Source organism: Panthera onca, chromosome A3, assembly GCF_046562875.1.
Source record: "Panthera onca isolate mPanOnc1 chromosome A3, mPanOnc1 haplotype 2, whole genome shotgun sequence".
NCBI lineage: Eukaryota > Metazoa > Chordata > Mammalia > Carnivora > Felidae > Panthera > Panthera onca.
The window spans coordinates 38,787,635-38,803,856 of record NC_138341.1 but is presented as its reverse complement, the minus strand read 5'-3'; the positions used below and the strand labels follow the sequence as shown (position 1 = coordinate 38,803,856).

General features: G+C 47.3%; 1 protein-coding gene across 1 annotated transcript; it reads right to left on the bottom strand.

Moving 5' to 3' along the window:
* Positions 1 to 1,222: 1,222 nt before the first annotated feature.
* FOXI3 (forkhead box I3) lies at positions 1,223 to 7,274 on the bottom strand. Its single transcript, XM_060655616.3, has 2 exons — positions 6,386 to 7,274; positions 1,223 to 3,760 (listed from the first exon to the last, which is right to left on the bottom strand). Exons 1-2 carry the CDS (start codon positions 7,107 to 7,109, stop codon positions 3,141 to 3,143), a joined length of 1,344 nt encoding a protein of 447 aa, XP_060511599.1. The 5' UTR covers positions 7,110 to 7,274; the 3' UTR covers positions 1,223 to 3,140.
* Between the last annotated feature and the right edge of the window lie 8,948 nt (positions 7,275 to 16,222).

Sequence of the window (16,222 nt, the reverse complement as noted above, 5' to 3'; positions counted from 1 at the left end):
CAGGAGAATGACGCGGATTCTGCTCTTTGCCTTTGTCCTCATAAATGCCATCATCCTGGCATTTCCTGCCAACCACTCAGATCTAGATACTTCCAAATACGGGTTACTCATGTGCTTTTTGCATGCCTTTCTTTCCAAGAAATCCTTATGTCTGTCTCCATTACCGCACCCCCCCCAACCTCTGACCATGCCAAAAAACAAACAAAAACAAAAACCAAAACCCAAAACTCGGGTAGCTTATTGTTGGTCGAAATTATGCCGGCCTAGGTCTCTATTAATAGAAATAATTAGATGTCAAGAAGGAAGCTGCCATAAACAATCTATAGTCAGCAACTAAAATATTGAAGGAATCTACCTTCAGTGTGACAGGGCAAACCAGTGGATCTCAGTTCTGAGAGCAGCTGATTTTCTTTAGAAGAAAAGGCATCTCACAGGACAGAAACTGTCCTACACCAAAAACCCAGAGGCCTCCTTCATCCAGGGCTCAACAACTAGCCCACAATTTTCCAATTCTGGGTGTTAGTCTAGATCAGTGGTTCTCAAGCAGGGTTAATTTTGTCTCCCCCCAACTGGCCAGGAACATTTGGCAATGTCTGGAGACAGGTCGTCACCATGTGGCTAGGGCCAAGTGGAAAGGAGGCACTTCTAGAGTCTAACGGGTAGAGACCAGGGAGGCTGCTAAATACCCTGTGATGCACAAGGCAACCTCTACAATGAATTACCCAACCCTAAATAGCGGTAGTGCTGAGGCTGAGAAACCCTAGTCTAGAAACCTCGTTTTCCTGGTTTCTTCTAGATGGGGGCCCAGTCTCAATAGTTTCCTATTTCCTTGGCAGTGTGCAGTGATGGGCTGCCTGTGGTCCCATTGAGGGCCACCACACCCAGGGCTGCGGAGGCCACCTGAGGACTACTGCCAGCTGGTGAGACCTCACAGCACCATTTCATTCTGGAACAGAAGTTGTCTGGTACACTTAGGTTGGTTGATCTAAGACAGAACTGTTACTCTGTTAAAATCAATAAAATGCTCACATGCCTATAGACCATCCCCAAGAGTAACTGTTTTGTTCCAGCCTTTCAGACGTGGGCAGGTGGGACCAATCCAACGGGAACATCATTTGCTTTTGCTCTCAACAAAGTCCCTGTAGTGGCTTCAGTGTCATGCCCCTTACATCTCTATTCCTTTAGGACAAAGACGCTGAAGACAGAAAAACAGGAACGCGTAAAGGTGGCCAGAAATCATCCCACTTAAGAGTTTATTTCATGTGATTCTCAGCATGCAGTGTACTTTCTTGGGAAAAAAAAAAGTTTTTTTGTCCCAGTTCACATTATAAATTAATTTACAAATATAGAACTGTGTTAGAAATAATATTTATAAAAGTCCCTACGATTTTTCACATAGAAAAATATCCACAGAAACGGTTTTTTTGTACACACAATCTGGGGGATAGGTAGTCTCTTTGGTTGTCTTCGTCCATAATATTTAAAAAGTAACGGTGATGTTATTTATACCTCGATAAAACTTTAAAAAATAGTTTTCTGTATTGTGTATTTCAAAATAAAAATTTAAAAGCAACGCTGTGAGTCTTAAAAAAGAATACACAGGGAAAAGTTAAAAATTTTTTTTTACAATGTACTTACTTGCGTCCCGTTTTCTAAAAAAAAGTAAATCCCCAAACCAGCAACTCTCCTATCAAAGATCCAACAACAGGGAACAAAGGCAACTCAGGACATTATCAGCTGTTCCAATGAAATCAACAATTATCTACATTTTAATTAGCACTTTTTGGGTGAGTTCAAAAGGTGGCTAAGGATCTGCCAAGGACCAGACACTCAGCTGGGCACTGGGAGGGTGACCATAAAAACTATTCAAATGCAGGTACCTCTTGAGAAGTAAAAGGGAGTGCTAAAAAATAAATTATATTAAAAAATTTTAACAGACGGTTTATTAACAAACTATAAAAAAATTCCATTTCAAAACTATTTTTTAATAACATTCTAATATTGTCTTAAAAAAATGAAAGATCTAGGACACACGCTAAAAGGGACAGGACACCAAGTTAACTAGGACAATGGTCACCCTGGGCATATGGCAGCAGAAGGCAGAGGGAGGTGTCTGTCCTTGTTGCTCAGGAGAACATCTGAAATGGTCACTTATTTCAATCTTTGGTCAAATGAGATGTAGCTCATTCCCACCCCCTGCACACTGTGTCTGCCTACGGATAACGGCACCTTTTGTTTCTCAGGACCAGAACAAATCTACCAGCACCAGCTCTGGAGCCAGACTGCCCGGACCTGATCCTGGCTCCTCGACTTCTGTGTGACCTCTTGGGAGATGCACCGGCCTCGTATAGAGAGCACAGGGACAGTAATAATACTGATCTCCCAAGGCTGCTGTGGGATCACACGTCGAGTGTGTCTGAAACGGCACTCCGCACAGAGCTTGCCTGGGCAGTTCTACTGCTGTTAGTATCCACCGGGTCCCAGAAGCGGAGCCTCAGCAGAGGTGATTTGTGAGCTGGATGTAGCTCGGAGGATTTGTGGTGTTTCCTGGTACAGTATTTTAAGAACTTTAACTGGTGGCAAAGAAGGCAAATGGAGGTTTTCTAAAAAAAAAAAAAAAAAAAATCCAGACACCTGACTTTTCCAGAAAAATCAAGATGCTGCCAGGCAGGAAAGAACTAGCTGCCCACAGCGGCCTTCAGCTGGTCAGTCGCGACCGCTCCCCACTGCTGCAGTTACCAACTGCGATCTTTTTTCCTACCCAAGACACTTCATTCTTTTGTTTCTTAGCTGCCCCGTGGGCACATCTGAGCTTGTAACCCTGATATACAGCGATGAGCAAAACAGACGCGGTCCAGGCCCTCGCAGGGCTCGCAGGTACTGGCCCAGAACAGAGGTGGCTTTCTCTCCAGGGAGGCCCTTCTCCAGAAGAAACCTGTGAAAGCTTGCTGGGCTGTAGAAAGAGTCATCTTCGACTCCCGTGCGCCTCCAGATGTGGCCAGTGGGCCCACGGGATCACCGGGGCTCCAGGGAGATGCAGAGCCTCCCTTCCTGCCCCAAGACCTACTGCCTGGGAAATCTGCATTTCACAAGATCTCAGGTGCGCATATTCAAGTCTGAGAAGCTGAGGCTGGCGAGTCCTATACCTCGGAGCCCTCGCGGGGGTAGATGAGGCTGTTGACCATGCTGAAGTTGTAGAAAGGGCTGCTGAAGGGGCTGCTTTGCCCCCCGCTGGAGCCGGCAGGGAAAGGGCTGCAGTAGGAAGGCCTCTGGCCGCCGCTGCTGGCGCCGGAGCTCAGCGGCAAGGTGTCCGGCGCGGCTTCCGAGACCGAGCTGGGGGGGAAGGCGCTGCTGGAGGGCAGCTGGGCCCCCTGGATCCCCAGGTGGCGGCCGCCAGGGAGCGCCCGCTGGGTGCCCCCACTGCCGCTGACACTCAAGGTGCTGAGGCTGCTGAAGAAGGTGTTGAGGCAGGGGGTGGAGGTGAGCAGGGAGCCTCCCGGGGACGAGGCGGTACTCTTGGTGCCCTCGGGAGGCTCTGGGGACTGGGACGGCCTTAGCAAAGCCGTCGGGCTGTCTCCTTCCGGCTTCGCGGCCACTCCCGACCCCAATCCTGAGGAGAGCCCGTCTTCCGACTTTGTGGTCCCTGGGGCCGCAGCGGAGGAGCTGCTGGCTTCGGAGCGGCGCTTCCGCTTCCGACGGAAGTTCCCGTTGTCAAACATTTTCTCACAGTTTGGATCGAGGGTCCAGTAATTCCCCTTCCCTACGGGGTGGAGAAAGAAACCCAGGTCAGAGAAGGACCCAGTCCGTGCCCTCGAATTATTCAGCCTCAGTCCCGGAGGGAGGACGGGCTCTCATGAAACCCTGACAAACATGCTCAGTCCCCTCTACTGGTTACATTTATCCTTCCGGGGAGGTTTTATTCTTCACCTCCAAGGAGAAATCTTGAACCCAGATGTTCTGGCCACTTCCACTCTCTCCTGGCAGTACCTGCTACTTAAAATCGCGAGACCTAATTCTAGGCCCAAGACATTTTTAATGCCCCAACACCTCCCCCTCCAGACTCATGGCGTGCGCCCTTGCAAAATCCTGGTGCTACTTAAACGTGAGCCTACATTTCTAGATTTATAAAAGCAGGCATGAGATTAATACCCATTTTACAGATTGGCCGTGAGGGTTCTGGTACCTGTTATTATTATTTGCTCAAAGGGTACAATATTTGTCCCTTAAAACAAAATCACTCCACCGGAAAAAGGCAACCTCAAATACCACAGTCATTTGTCTTGCCAAACAAAAATCACAAAAGTTATTACTGGGTAGTCAGTTGTTTTCACACCACCTTGGACAACGTGTGTTCAGGGGACAAGGGAGCTCCTGGAATCTACATCCCTCCCTCCCTCCCCTTCAACAGGAGGTGCCCCAGGTCTCTTCCCAGCTTTTCCTCCACCAGCAAATCTCAGACCAGAGCCCCATTTAGTGCATGTGGTGCTAGCCTTCTGCTTAGAAAATCCCCCTCACTATCTAGCATAATTGAGGGAAAAAAGATCCACCCTCTTGGAGGATTTTCTCTCTCAACAGCTTTTATCACTTCTGGTAAACAGAATCTTTGGCATTTGAAAAGTACTGGTAAGCACTTGTTTTGTAGAGTGCTTTACACGGGCAACTTCAGTTGCTCCTCTCAGCTCTGTGGAAACAGGCCACGTTGGTTAGTAACCTGCTGTGTTCCCAGTTAGCAATGGTAGAGCTGGGCTTTAAGCAGGCTGCTTCTAGACTCCACATTCTTACCTAAACACTGTGTTAGGTTGCCTGCGTGAACTAGCACTTATTCCTCCAAACCCAGGATCTTCAGTAACACATTTTTTGCAAATAGGTGCAAAAAAATTTTTCTTTATTCATACAACTGCCATCTGAATACCAGCACCTGTACCTATCAGGATATTTATATTGTGTCCCTTAGTACCAAGGGCTTTGACAAGATACTAGCTAAAGACGCTAACTTTTTAGACAGTCCAGAAGAATATACATGACCATTAACATGATAATCTCAGGTGCTTTAGGGGCCAAATGGGGAAGGTATCTAGAAGATACCTTCTAGAACTGTATGCCCTGTCCAATACAGTAACCACTTGCCACACATGGCTGTCGGGCACCTGAAAAGTGGCTCGCTAGGCCAAAGTGCCCTGCAGAATCAAGCACACACAGGATTCTGAAGACTTAATATCAAACAAAAAGCATAAAGTATCTCACTAATAGCTTTTATATTCGCTGTTGAAACAGTATTTTGGGTTACTTAAAAATAATTCCACCGGCTTCTTTTTACCTTTTTAACGTGGCTGCTAGAAAATTTGCATTCACACATGGTTTGTACCGTATTTCTCTTGGAAAGCACCGCTCTCGAGTGCTTTCAAGGTGCGAACGCTCCAGAGCATTTACACAAAATCCTGCATCTCTTTTTCCTATCACGCCTCTGTCCCCACCTCCTCTGTCCCCAGCTCCTTCTGAAAACCTCAAGTAGAATCCTGTTTTCTCGTTTTTTTTGAGCTTTTCTTCGGCCTCCACTGCTCCTGTAGAGGAAAACCACTCACAGCGCTCCACTGTAACCCAGCCCTCCTCACCCGGGGGGCGGGGGGCTCGGATCAGAAATGCAGCACGCTTGGGGTTTTCATTTTTACATTTCTAAATAGTGAAGGCACCAAACCACACTCTGTAGGACCCAGCTTTAGTTCTCGGATTCCTCTATTCCCTGTCCCCTGATGCCTGTGCCACGACTTCAGTCGTCTCTCTCAAGGCGGGCGCCTACTTCACGAAGGACACAGAGAGGACCCTGGTGCAGGAAGAGGGTCTGTTAGGACCCCGGTGCAGAAGGACGTGTCTCCAGGGGCAGCTGGGACGGCCGGCTGTTGGTCGGTCTCTCACTACCTATTCCGTGAAATGTGCCAGGCTCTCAGCTCTCCTGAATCCCTTTATAGTCGTCCCTTATCCGAGAGCCCACGCGTGTTCCTATTCCTAATCTACCTGTACCTCGGTCCCTCCCTTCCACTGGCACCCAGGGGTGGCTTCCCGTTTGAGGATACTGGCTTTTTTTCGTTTTTCTCTAACCGGCCAGCCTCTGCGCGTGTGTGTGGTGGGTGTGAGTGGGTGCAAGGGGCGAGCCCCCCACCACCGGGCCCCCGCGCTCGTGGGTCCTCTGATAGTTCTCTTTGTCCTCCGGTTTACCCCCACCCCAGCCAGACGAGGTTCGGGGTTCGGGCGGTTGTTCCGTCCGCTCTGGCTCCCAGTCCCAGTTAGGAAGAGAAGACTCCGCATGGAGCTCCATCCAAGTCGGCCCCTGCCCGGGCGCCGCCTCCCCGCCCTCCCGGCCGGGGAAGCACCTGTCCGGCGCCCTCACCTGGGTCGTCCTCGTCGCGGGGCACCTTCTTGAAGCAGTCGTTGAGCGACAGGTTGTGGCGGATGGAGTTCTGCCAGCCGGCCTTGCTGCGCTGGTAGAAGGGGAAGCTGTCGGCCACGAACTGGTAGATGTGGCTGAGCGTGAGCTTGCGCTCGGGCGCGCTCTGGATGGCCATGGCGATGAGCGCCGAGTACGAGTAGGGCGGCCGCACCATCTTCATCAGGTCCTCGCGGCTGGCCATGGACAGCCAGCCCAGCTCGCCGGGCGCGGCGGGCCCCGCGGGCGAGGCGGGCGCGGCGGGCGCGGGCTGCGCGAAGGCCCGCTGCGCGCAGCCGAAGGTGCCGGCGGCGGGGGGCGGCTGCAGGAAGGGCCCGGCCGCGCCCCCGGGGGGCGGCGGCGGCGGCGGCGGCGGGGCGCCCAGGTACGCGGCGGCGGCGGCGGCGGCGGCTGCGGGCGGGCCGCCCACGCCCGGCCCGTTGAGCCACAGGTAGGGGTTGGCGGCGGCGGCGGGCGGCGCGGCGTAGTCGGCCAGCCCGTAGGGCGCCCTGGAGGCCGGCGGGGCGCCCGGGGCGGCGGCGGCGGCGGGCGGGGGCAGGCCGGGCTGCGAGTACACGCCGAAGTTGTCGCCGCAGTAGAGGGCCATGTCGGCGGCCGTCGGCGGGTGCGGCGCGGCGGCGGCGGCGAGGGGCGAGCGGGGCTGGTGTCGCCGCTCGGGCGAGAGCATCCCTTTGCGGGAACCTCCCTGCGGCCCCGCCTCGGCCCTCGCTGGGCGACCGGTGCCGGGGCGGGGGTCGGCGGAGGCGCGCGGAGCGCCCGCGAGCCGGCTTCTTATAACCGTCTGCGGCGCGGCTCCTCCCGGGCCGGCCCGGGGCTGGGCGGCGGCCCGCGGGCCCGGACTCTCCACGCCCCCGCCACGCCCCACCTGCCCGCGCATCCCGGCGGAGCGCGCCCGAGCCCTCGCGCCGCGCGCCCCGCCCACCCCGCCCCTGGAGCCCCTCCTCGGCGGGCCCGGGAGCCCGGGAGCCCGGGGGAGGCTGGCGCAGGCCCGCGCCTCCAGGTTGAGGGCGAAAAGCACCCCACTGCCAGCCGACGTGTTCTGAGCACAGGGGTGGAATAAAAGGACGAATGTGGAAACCAGGAGAAGGTAACCCAAACAGTACAGCAGTTTTCTAAAAAGTGCCCAAGATGAGTTTGGGTGGCCACGCAGACCACCTGCTTAGCCCCCTTTGGTTTTCTACCTCGAGCTTCTGCACCCTTTGTGATTGAGTTACAGGATTCACGGCCGGTCTCAACCGATCGGCTTCCAGTCGAAAAGAATAGACGCGATTTACAACTCTTTGGGGGCTTACGGTAGATTTTAGTAACGGGCATCCTTGGAGTGTCCCCATCTCCTAGGGGATTCTGTGATGGGAGGGACTGAAATTGGTTTTTAATTCTTCTAACCATGTCTCTAAACACATAACTATATGTCGTTCACATTCGGGAAGTATTTGTTCATTTTAAGTCCGGTTTGTGCAGTCCTTTGGTGCGATTTGTTTTCTTCAAAAACAGAAGGGTGTATGTTTTCAGAGACATTTAAATAAGTGGGTTCGGAATTAGCATTTTAAAGCCAACTGTAATTTAAACTGTGCAAGAAGCGCTCATTTACAAAAACGGTCTTAACGAATTATGGTATAGGACTTGCTTTCTACTTCTGTAAGTTTTGAAATGTGGTTCCTGCCCGGGAAAAAAAAACAAAAACAAAAAACAAACAAACAAGCAAAACAAGTAAGATACTGTGGCAACCCCACATGTCACACAATCATTAGTTATTGGCTCCGAACAACAATAAGAAAACTGTTTCTTTTACAATTAAAATCATTCCTAAATATGTTCTTACTAGGCAGTGACAAGTCTGAGATACGCATTTAAGGGAGAGGGGTGGGGGGAAGTTTTTTGTTTGCCAATTGCAGACTGACAGTTCAGAATATTTAATAGTTTGGAAATCCACCCCCCTCTACTCCACTCTTATTTTCATGATATAAAGTTGGTTATGTACTTTACAGAACGTTATCATCATCTGTTATCTCATTTCTTAAAAACTGATATCCAGAGATACTTAACTAGTAAATTTAATACCTAAAATGCAAACCACAGTTCCAAGTAACTATTTTCTTCATCTTTTCTGGACTCAGAAAAGAATTATTCTGACCTCTAAATTCAGCACACTGTTTCTTTTACTCTCTTGACAAATGCTATAGAATGGAATAGTGTTTGTTTAATTGTATTTTGATTTAAGGATCTAAATTTGATCTAAATTTTTCTTAGAGAAGAACAACGTGTGTGTGTTTTCTCCTTTCCCAATAGTACAAAACAAAGTTGTTTTATTTCTTTTGGGATGTTAATAAAGATGACAACTATAACCCAGGAAATTTTAAGGCAATTTTTAATAAGTTATAATGCCCCAATTTAATATTTGTTCTTAAGTTTAAAGATCTAAAAAAAGGGAGAGAGAGAGAGAGAGAGACAGAGACAGGAAGTCCAAAAGAAAATCTAGAAACTGAGATGACAGTAAATTAGAAAACATTTGTAACCATCTCCCCTTTAGTAATTGATGTCCTTAAGGCTATCATACCCTCCCTTATTTTTTAACAAATTGCTTATGTGTACAGACTTTGCAGTTTTGCAGAGCTGTTGTTGTTGTTGTTCTTGTTGTTGTTTTAGTCTAATTCTTAACCCAATAGCTCCAAATTATTTCTGAGTAAGAGGCCATGATTGCAAATTATCATCTCTTGCTTTGATGAAAGGTTCTGCCTACCAGAGATTTTGTTCCTTAATTATGCATTATCTTTTGCGGACTTTAGTTTTACCTAAAAATGACAGAGCCACCTAGTGGTTCTTTGCCTGTGTTACAGCGTACATCTAGGCAGGGATCTGTAAGGTGTATACCCCCTCTAGGGATTTGGAAGTTTTACTTTTCTATCCGTTTTCAATCACATCTTAGTTAGATAAGGTTAAAACTATTATTGGTCATGGCCTGGGGTTTTTTAATGTCAAAGTTAAAATAATTTTTAATTCCTATTTTTTAAAATTAAAATGTAAAAGCATGTGGGTGCACTCAAAAACAGGATAAAAAAATGTACTTAAAATGCAAGCACCCAATAATAACATTTTGTCAGATCGCTTTTTCACAAAAAAAGATGTCATCAAGGCAATTGATTAATGCTTCCATGCCAATGTAAAACGGTGAGGCTGTTACATGTTTTCATCACTGGAAAATAAAACATTTGGGGAAAATACGATAAAAAGTAAATAAACTCTGGTGCCAGTGGAGATGAAAAATGAACCAGAGGAGGTGAGAAAAGAACTCCAGAAAACTTAGATTGTAATTGGAGAGTACAGTTTGGGGAATCATGGAGGGAAGATAACCACCAAAATATAGAAGGCTAATTAGTGCATTTGTTGTTTCCATGAGGAGAGGATAGATTAAGATGTTGCACCAACTAGAGCTGGACCCGCCGCCTCATTTTTTATTTACTGTCATGTTTTTCCAACTTTGACCCCTTAATCGGTTCCAGTTTTAGAGCTGGTAGTATCGTTAGTTGGGGGGCACACCAAGGAGCCTGTCCTGTCCTCTCCAGTCGATACCTCAAAGGCTGGGACCTACAGATGGAAACAGAACTCAGAGGGACCACGCATTTGCTCCTTTAGCGAATATTTAGGGCTCTACTTACTGACTGTAAGCATTAGTGGAAAACTGAGGCAGCTCTTTCCCCTCCAGGAGGACAAGCCTTCCACCAACTTGAGGTATGTCTTCTGTTCCAAGAATATTTTTCTCTTATAAGCCCTTTAAGTTGACCTTGGCCAGATTGCCCCTGCCAGTCACCCCGCTCAGCCACCTGGGAGTCACGGAAGACTGGAGTGAGCTGCAAATATGGAGTGGGGCAAAAATCCAACCCGGGGAGGTTCAGAAGCAAGGGCGTGACCCAGGGACCACCCAGCCACCTGCCGGCTGACCCCCAAAGTTCGAGCCCCTCTTCCTCAAACATTAGGCATGACGAGTGTAACAAAAAGGATGAATCCTAAGGACTCTAGAAACCTGAAACATCTGAAGATACCACAGAAGTTCCGTGTACTTAATGCAGAAAAAGAAGAGAAAAAGTACGGGCCGAAACAGTGGTGCTCCCACAATTCCTTTGAACAAAGTTGTTCATAATTGGCTCCTCTGCTTGAGCCCTACACCTCTTCCCCACCGCCTCACTCTCCCCTCCGCAGTTCTCTGGAATGCTTCCTGGCCTCTGGCTCTCCCTGATTAGCCCCGTTCTTGGGCTTCCTCGGCTCACTTCTCAGACTCCTGCTTCTGCTCCAGACCAGGCGCCCAGGGTGCCTCCAGCGGTCCTAGGACAGCTTGCCTGGCAGAGCCTGCCTGCACTGAATGCATCTCCCAGGATCCTCCCAAAGTGTCCTGAGGCCATCTCAGCTGAAGGCTGCACTTCCCTCCACTCTTCCGTCCTCGTCCTCGGGGCAAGAAGACCCTCAAGCCCTGCCCTCCCACTGGGTGGTGCCAGCATCTGCCTGGGTGGCTCATCCAGCCCCCTGGCCCCTCATTCCCAGTAACCAACTCCTCCTCTCCATTTCAGTCACCCACTATACTGGGTGTTCTGGATGGAGGATGGGGACTGGGTCTCTTCTTGCTCCCTTTTTTTTTAGCACTAACAATTAAGGAATGTGTGCCAAATACCTAACGCATTTAATTCTTCCAGCAGTCCTGTGAGATAAGAACTGTTAGTCCATACTTCACGAATGAAGCAACGGAGAGAAAGGTTAAGTGATTTAACTGTGGTGTCCCAACTTCTAAGCGGGGAGCCAGGATTCAAACAGTGCGGCTGAGGAGCCCGTGCTAATAGCACTCAGCTTTAAATGCCTCCTGCATTATTTCCTTAGCGCCTAGGCCAGTGCCTGACATTAGTAGGTGCTCAATTATTGTTTGTCGCTTGAATAAATTAAAAAGTTAAAAAGAGGGGAGCCCCGGTGGCTCAGTCAGTTAAGCATCCGGCTCTTGATTTCGGCTCAGGTCATGATCTCACAGTTCTTGAGATGGGGCCCTGAGTCGGGCTTTGTGCCGACAACGCTGAGCCTGCTTGGGATCCTCTCTCTCCACCCCTTCCCTGGGTGCTCTCTCTCTCTCTCTCTCAAAGTAAATAAATAAACTTAAAAAAAAAGTTAAGAAGCATTAAATGGTATAGCCTCCATGCCATTAAACGGTGCGACCTCTTTCCCTCTCTTTACGTAGTCTCTCTCACCAAAGGCAACCACTTGCCCTCAGTTTCTTATGCTCTCCTCCAGAAAATGTTTTGAAATACTTACCAGCACAGCTCTATATGTATTTAAGTATGTACAAAAATGGAATCCGTGTTGTTCACATGGCTCTGCACCTTATACTTGCATTAACACGTTCTGGAGAACTTTCGAAAACAGCCCGTATGTCCAAAAATCTACCTCATTTTGTTCACCTGGTGTTCCCTTTTTCATAGGATATTCAGTGGGGACCCACCAGTATGGCTGTATGGGTGGTTTCTAGCCAGTGTCTGTTCTGATTCGTTGGTGCCCCTCCATACCTGGTGGGCAATATTTTGAGTTTAACTTTTTTTTTTTTTTTTGATGAATCTCTGGATTATTTCCTTTTTAATTTTTTTTTTTTTTTTTTTTTACGATTTTCATTTTATTTTTTTTAAGGAAGCTCTACACCAATGTGGGGCTTGAACTCAACCCCGAGAGCAAGAGTTATATGCTGTACTGACTGAGCCAGCCAGGCATCCCAGAATTATTTCCTTTTTATTTATTTTTACTTTTTTTAAATGTTTATTTATCTTGAGAGAGAGAAAGCTTGAGTGGGGGAGGGGCAGAGAGAGGGAAAGAGAAAGAATCCCAAGCAGGTTCCATGCCCAGCGTGGAGCCCAACTCGGGGCTTGATCCCGTGAACTTTGAAATCATGACCTGAGCCAAGATTAAGAGTCAGACACTTAATGACTGAGCCACCCAGGCGCCCCAGGATTATTTCCTTTTTTAAAAAAAATATGGCTGAATTTATTTGTGATAGTAAATTCCTAGCTGGGATTCGTTGGGTCAAAGAACCTGTACCTTTATAATTTTTAATTTTTTTATTTTTTTTTTAGAACACGTACCTTTAAATGTTTGATTCCAACAGATTGCTCTGCCAGAAGGTCCTGCAGTTCATATCACCGGCAGGTTCCCCATGGATGCCTATTTCCTTTCACCTTTACTGACCCTGGATTTGTTCAGGTCTTTTTATTTTTGCCTATCTTAAAAGCACAGAGAGGCATATCTTGAAAATGTTTTGGTCTGTTTTTCCTTAGGAACGAATTTACCTGGTCATAGGCCATTTTAATTTCTTTTTTTATGAACTGCCTGTTCTGATTTTTTGCCCATGTTTCTATTTGCGTGTCTCTAACAACAACAACAACAACAACAACAACAACAACAAAAGGTGTGTCTGAGCTTCTTGCAATTAAAAAACATTAACTTTTTTACTCCTGGGTGTTGCAAATCTTGGTTTCTCTGTTAAAACTGTCTCTTCTCTTGGAATCTGTGATAACACACTGTCCTGGTTTTCTTTCTTTCTCTCCTGCATCTACTGAAAGGATGTCTGTTTCTCATCTTTCATTCTTTGCATATTGTTTTTTGTTCCCTCAGGGTCCTAACCTTGGTCTTCTTCTTTTCCTCTACATATTCTTCATGGGTTGCCACATCTACTCCCGTGGATTTAATCATTGGAGTGGGCCTGGTTTGTTGTAGTTATTATTGCCTGTTTAGCAACGCTATAAAGAAACACTCTCTCATTACTCCCAGTTTTTGAGGTTTGCGTGGGATGGGCTGGGGACTCAAACTTGGTCCTTGTCCATGTTACTTGTCCCTACACAAGTGATTTGTTTGAGGTGAGTGAGTGATTTGAGGTAGGTCATTTAAGATCTTTCTCAGGACTGGGGCGCCTGGGTGGCTCAGTCAGTTAGGCGTCCGACTTCATCTCGGGTCATGATCTCGCGGTCTGAGTTCGAGCCCCGCATCGGGCTCTGTGCTGACAACTCAGAGCCTGGAGCCTGTTTCAGATTCTGTGTCTCCCTCTCTCTCTGACCCTCCCCCGTTCATGCTCTGTCTCTCTCTGTCTCAAAAATAAATAAACGTTAAAAAAAAAAAAAAGAAAAAAGAAAAAAAAGATCTTTCTCAGGACTTCTGCTGGGATTGTCAGGAAGAAGTTCCTTTCTTCACACGGATTGGTTCCTGTACAGAGGTTGTAATGCTAAAATGGCCATCTTTGGTACCATAAGGGAGAGAGCCTGCCTGAGAATGCAGGTGACACCAAGTAAAACTGAGTGACAGAAATGAAGACACATTCCGGATGCAAGATTTGAATCCCTTGATCCAACATCCTTCTTCGTCCCCTTGGTTTCATTAGCCAACAAATTTCCTTTTTGATTCAATAAGTTAGGATGCTGTTATAGGCTGAATTGTGTTCCCCCAACATTAACATGTCAATGTTCTAACCCCTGGTACCTCAAAATGTGACTATTTTTTAATGTTGATTTATTTGTTAAGTTTATTTATTTATTTTGAGGGAGAGGGGTGGGGAGGAGAAGCAGAGACAGAGAGAAGGAGAGAGAATCCCAAGCAGGCTCTGCATTGTCAGTGTGGAGCCTGACATGGGGCTTGAACTCACGAACCGTGAGATGGTGACTTGGGCTGAAATCAAGAGTCGGATGCTTAATTGCCTGAGTCACCCAGGCACCCCATATTTACTTATTTTTGAGAGAGAGAGAGACAGAGAATCCCAAGGAGACTCAGCACTGTCAGCGTGGAGTCTGACATGGGGCTGAAACTCATGAACCGTGTGAGACAATGACCTGAACTGAAATCAAGAGTTGGACATTTAACCAACTAAGTTACCAGGTGCCCCAGAATGTGACTATTTGGAGACAGGGTCTTTAAAGAGGTAATTAAGGTAAAAATAGGTAATTAAGGCAGGCCTTAATTTGATATGATTGGTGTCTGTATAGAAGAGGGGAATTTAGGGCACAGACATGTACACATAGAGGGAAGACCATGTGAAGACACCAGAAGAAAACGGCCATCTGCAAGCCATGAGGAGGGGCCCTCAGAGGAAACCAACCCTGCCAATACCTTCATTTTAGACTTCTAACCTCCAGAACTATGAGGAAATAAGTTTCTGGAATTTAAGCCGCTCAGTCTGTAATACTTTGTTTTGGCAGCCCTAGCAAACTAATACAGGTGAGTGTTTATCCCTTTGAAATGTAAGCGCTGGGGCGCCTGGGTGGTTCAGTCGGTCGAGCATCTGACTCTTGATTTCAGCTCAGGTCATGAGCTCACAGTTCGTGAGTTCGAGCCCCGCATCGGGCTCCACACTGGCAGTGCAAAACCTGCTTGGGATTCTCTCTCTCCCTCTCTCTCTGCCCCTCCCACATGTGCTCTCTCTCTCAAAATAAGTAAACAAGAAAGAAAGAAAGAAAGAAAGAGAAAAAGAAAAAAAAAAAAAAGGAAGGAAGAGCGAGCAAGGGAGAGAAGGAAAGAAAGGAAGAAAAGTGCTGGTGACTTCCGGTCCTAATTTCTCACTCAAGCTCCTGGCCCAGTGATCAACTCCTACCGGACCTTCCTCTTGATTGTTTTGTAAGTTGCCTCAAATCCAGCGAGTCTGAGCAAGTAATCTTGATCCTCGTAAAACCTACATCTCCTTCTGTATTCCACACCCCTGTGAAACCCTCTCCCCAACTGAGCCAGTTATCTAAGCCAGAAACCAGAAGCTCTTCTATTTCGTTGACCAAGTCATGCCATGGTCACTCTTCACTCTCTCTGTCCTACTGGCAACACCGAGCATTAAACCACCATTACCCCCTCCCCTGGATTATTGCCATCGGCCCCCCTTGTCACCTCCCAATCCTCCCTCCACACCACCTTCTTAATGATTTTTTTTAAATGGCAAATCCGATCACGACACTCCCTTGCTCTCAAGTCTTTAGTGGCTCCTGCTGCTCTTAGGATAAAGTCCAAACTCCATAGCGTGGCATACGTGATCCCAGGAGAAGGAGCTCATGTCGTTAGCCAGTCTGTCTCCCTTGTCTCCCCTCCATGCTCGCTCTGATCTCTCTTCTGAAGCTCAGTGTTTCCCCAAATCCAGTCATTCTGGTATCCTCTTCGTGATTCTCTGTATCATATATGCTTTCTTCCTTAACATTTTTCTCTTAAATTGATGCAGTTTTTAAAATTAAATTCCATTAGGGGAGGTCGGTGGGGAGATGGGTAAAATAGGCAATGGGGACTAAGGAGCGCACTTGTCGTGAAGAGCACTGGGTCATGTATGGAAGTGTGGAATCACTATATTGCCCACCTGAAACTAACAACACTGGGTGTTAACTGTGCTGGAGTTAAAATAAAAATAAATAAGTAAATAAATAAAGTAATTAAATTAAATTCCATTATTTGGAAAGGCAACCATATGGCACTACTGTAAATATTATACTGTAAATTTAATATTATACACACACACGGATAGAATCTCTGCCATATGTAGAAGGTAAATGGTTTAAATGGATCATTGATATTGCTGATAAAACTGGTTCCTTAAAAAATGTTGATAAATTTCAAGAAAGTTTTAAAATAAAAACGTAAATAATGTAGGGGCACCTGGCTGCCTCAGTAGGAAGAATACGCAACTCGATCTTGAGGTTGTGAGTTTGAGCCTCATGTTTGGTGTAAAGATTACTAAAAAGCAAATTAAAATATATATATATATATATATATACATATATATATATACGTATATATATA

Excerpts from the sequence above, each read along its gene's own strand:
- FOXI3 (XM_060655616.3), bottom strand. The coding sequence starts at position 7,109 with ATGCTCTCGCCCGAGCGGCGACACCAGCCCCGCTCGCCCCTCGCCGCC. Across the intron at positions 3,761-6,385 it reads CCGCGACGAGGACGACCCAG|GGAAGGGGAATTACTGGACC; the intron begins GTGAGGGCGCCG and ends TCCACCCCGTAG.